Source organism: Gymnoscopelus braueri (genome assembly GCF_963280865.1).
Source record: "Gymnoscopelus braueri genome assembly, chromosome: 9".
In the NCBI taxonomy this organism is placed as follows: domain Eukaryota; kingdom Metazoa; phylum Chordata; class Actinopteri; order Myctophiformes; family Myctophidae; genus Gymnoscopelus; species Gymnoscopelus braueri.
In genome coordinates this window covers 36,771,079-36,773,578 of record NC_137610.1, presented here as the reverse complement: position 1 = coordinate 36,773,578, position 2,500 = coordinate 36,771,079, and the positions used below count along the sequence as shown (strand labels likewise).

The 2,500-nt window shown below is 44.7% G+C and overlaps 1 protein-coding gene across 1 annotated transcript in view; it reads right to left on the bottom strand.

Annotated features, from left to right (window-relative positions):
- slc7a5 (solute carrier family 7 member 5) overlaps nucleotides 1-2,500 on the bottom strand; it is a 26,439-nt gene that overhangs the window by 8,353 nt on the left and 15,586 nt on the right. Inside the window, exons 4-7 of the mRNA XM_080438157.1 lie at nucleotides 1,898-1,916; nucleotides 1,480-1,583; nucleotides 1,051-1,147; nucleotides 1-146 (exon numbers count right to left, since the gene is read on the bottom strand). The exon at nucleotides 1-146 is cut by the window's left edge and continues 4 nt beyond it. Coding sequence (XP_080294283.1) covers nucleotides 1-146; nucleotides 1,051-1,147; nucleotides 1,480-1,583; nucleotides 1,898-1,916 — 366 coding nt within the window. The remainder of the gene's footprint in view (nucleotides 147-1,050; nucleotides 1,148-1,479; nucleotides 1,584-1,897; nucleotides 1,917-2,500) is intronic.

Below are 2,500 nucleotides of genomic sequence, written 5' to 3'. Positions count from 1 at the left end.
ATTGGCCGCTCCAGCTCAGGCTTTTTGTACCGTAGCCACATCATACCAATGATCGCCATGGCGATACAGAGCCAGTTGAAGAAGCTGAAGAAGTTGATGACGGAGAAGATGTCATTGGAGAAGGCATAGAGCAATGTCATCAAGCACTGGAGAGGCAAACAGGGAGCGATAGAGAGATGGAGGAATATAGAGAGATGATGGAAACGGTGGATAGAGAGACAAAAACAGAAGGTGGATGAAAGAGACGAAGAGAAAGACATTAGTAATCGGATCGATCCATGTGTATAAAAGTCTAAAACAATACTGTAATTCCTCCCTCAGATACTCTTACAACGATGTCAGATGTTAAAAATACTCAGCTGTTTTTATTTCATTTTTTTTACTGTATACATTTGGAGTAGCAAATTAATTTTACCCCCTTTTCTAATTTTTTTTTTTGTTATGCCCATTAATTCCTCACACTGCATGCAACTGCTGTTGTACCCTACTTGATCATCTGCCAGTGAGGACTTAGGAGCCCCACCGGGAGGACGTAGCATCTCTGTCCTACCCCTCCCAATCAACATTGCACGCCATCAGGCGCCGCCCCAGCCCGTCGGGAGTATGCGCAGTGACAAACATCATCCTCTCCGCATGGCTTCCTTTCTTCCCCCGAAAACAGGGGCCAATTGTGTTCATAAACACTCGGCCAAGCTGGAAGCACTGCGGCGAATTCTAACCCCTAGACTCTGAGGTGGTGGGCAGGTAGTTTTAGTTTACCCCTGCGCCACCGGAGCACCCTCAGCAGTTTCCTCCAGCATATACAGGTCATAGACTTGCATAACTTGCTTCAGTGGCTACCTCACTACATTCCCCAGAATAAGAATAAGGAGAATCACGAGGGGTTTATTTTTCACTCACTCATACAGGTACAAGCAGCAAACTGTTGGTGGGACTGGGCTAACACAAAAATAAAATACTTACAATTGAATAATAATCATAACAATAATAATGGATGTAATGAAGAAAAACATTTAAGAAGACAAAACACCAGGAAACGAGAACACATACTGTGAATATGAGTGATGGGAGGGGTGTGAGCAGTGTGGGGTGGATCATCGACAGCAGACTGGGCAGGTGACCCTCTCTGGAGCCAACGAAAAACAACCTGATAGAGACAGAGGGAAGGACAGACACCATTTTCAAAGAGCCTGTACTTGAAGACATGCATACTGCAATGACATTGCAGTGGTGTGTGTGTGTGTGTGTGTGTGTGTGTGTGTGTGTGTGTGTGTGTGTGTGTGTGTGTGTGTGTGTGTGTGTGTGTGTGTGTGTGTGTGTGTGCGTGCGTGCGTGCGTGCGTGCGTGCGTGCGTGCGTGCGTGCGTGCGTGCGTGCGTGCGTGCGTGCGTGCGTGCGTGCGTGCGTGCGTGCGTGCGTGCGTGCGTGCGTGCGTGCGTGCGTGCGTGCGTGCGTGCGTGCGTGCGTGCGTGCGTGTTACCTGGAAGAGGTGAACAGAGAACCATTGACAGATCCAACACAGGACATTCCTACAAACACTGGGATGATCCATGACATTGGACCCAGGTGGTAATCCCCAAAGTCCTGCAGGACACAAACGCACACACACACACAATAGTCAACTCAAGTGATGCAACATGTTTTACACTGGGAGGCTCTAACTGAGTCTACTTCTTTTTTCCCTCAACACCAAATCTCTTGAAGTTTTCCAGACAGCCGAATGTTTCAATGTGAGATTGAGATCGGCCAAGTTGTTAAGAGTCCTTAACAGAGTTACCCCATTGACATTAAGGGTTGGGCAACAGATAAGAAACAACTTATGATGTTTACTGTACAGTTGTTTTTTTTTAAATCATATGACTTAAAATGATAAATGTTCTCCTTAAAGATAGGGAAACGTTCTCCTTACAGTAAGTGCTGAAAAAGCAGGGTATGAATAATGATGACATCGAGTATATGACAATATTGGCCAATAAATGTGTAGCACTCAAAACCAGCTACATTTGCAATGGTCTGGTAGACCCTCGAATGTTCACGGTGAAATTAAATGGATATTGATGAGTGTCTCTATATTTATTTATGGGGAGCTTGGGTGAGCTTGCCAGGTGGACTTCCTCCACTCCTGACATCACAGCCTTGACAAAAAATAATTATGGAGCATGCATGGAAATGTTGGGGTGGGTGGATTTATAAGTTCAAACATCGATTTCCAAAATCATTATTATTTAAGATAATGCCAAATTATAACATAGGTACCGTTTCCCCCCCCCACATTATTTAACAGCATTTAAAATTATCTGTTGCCCTACCTTTAACAAGGCACATGTAGCTACCTCCCAAAGCACTTTCATCGAGTATTCAATGAAGTTTCCCAGCAGCTATGACAATTCAAACCTCTTAATTTGTACTGCTCGACAACACTGCTTGTTTAGCTCACAGAAGGGAAAGCTGAGCCATTGCATGATTAGAATAATCCCTTCATCATACACATAGACTTTGAT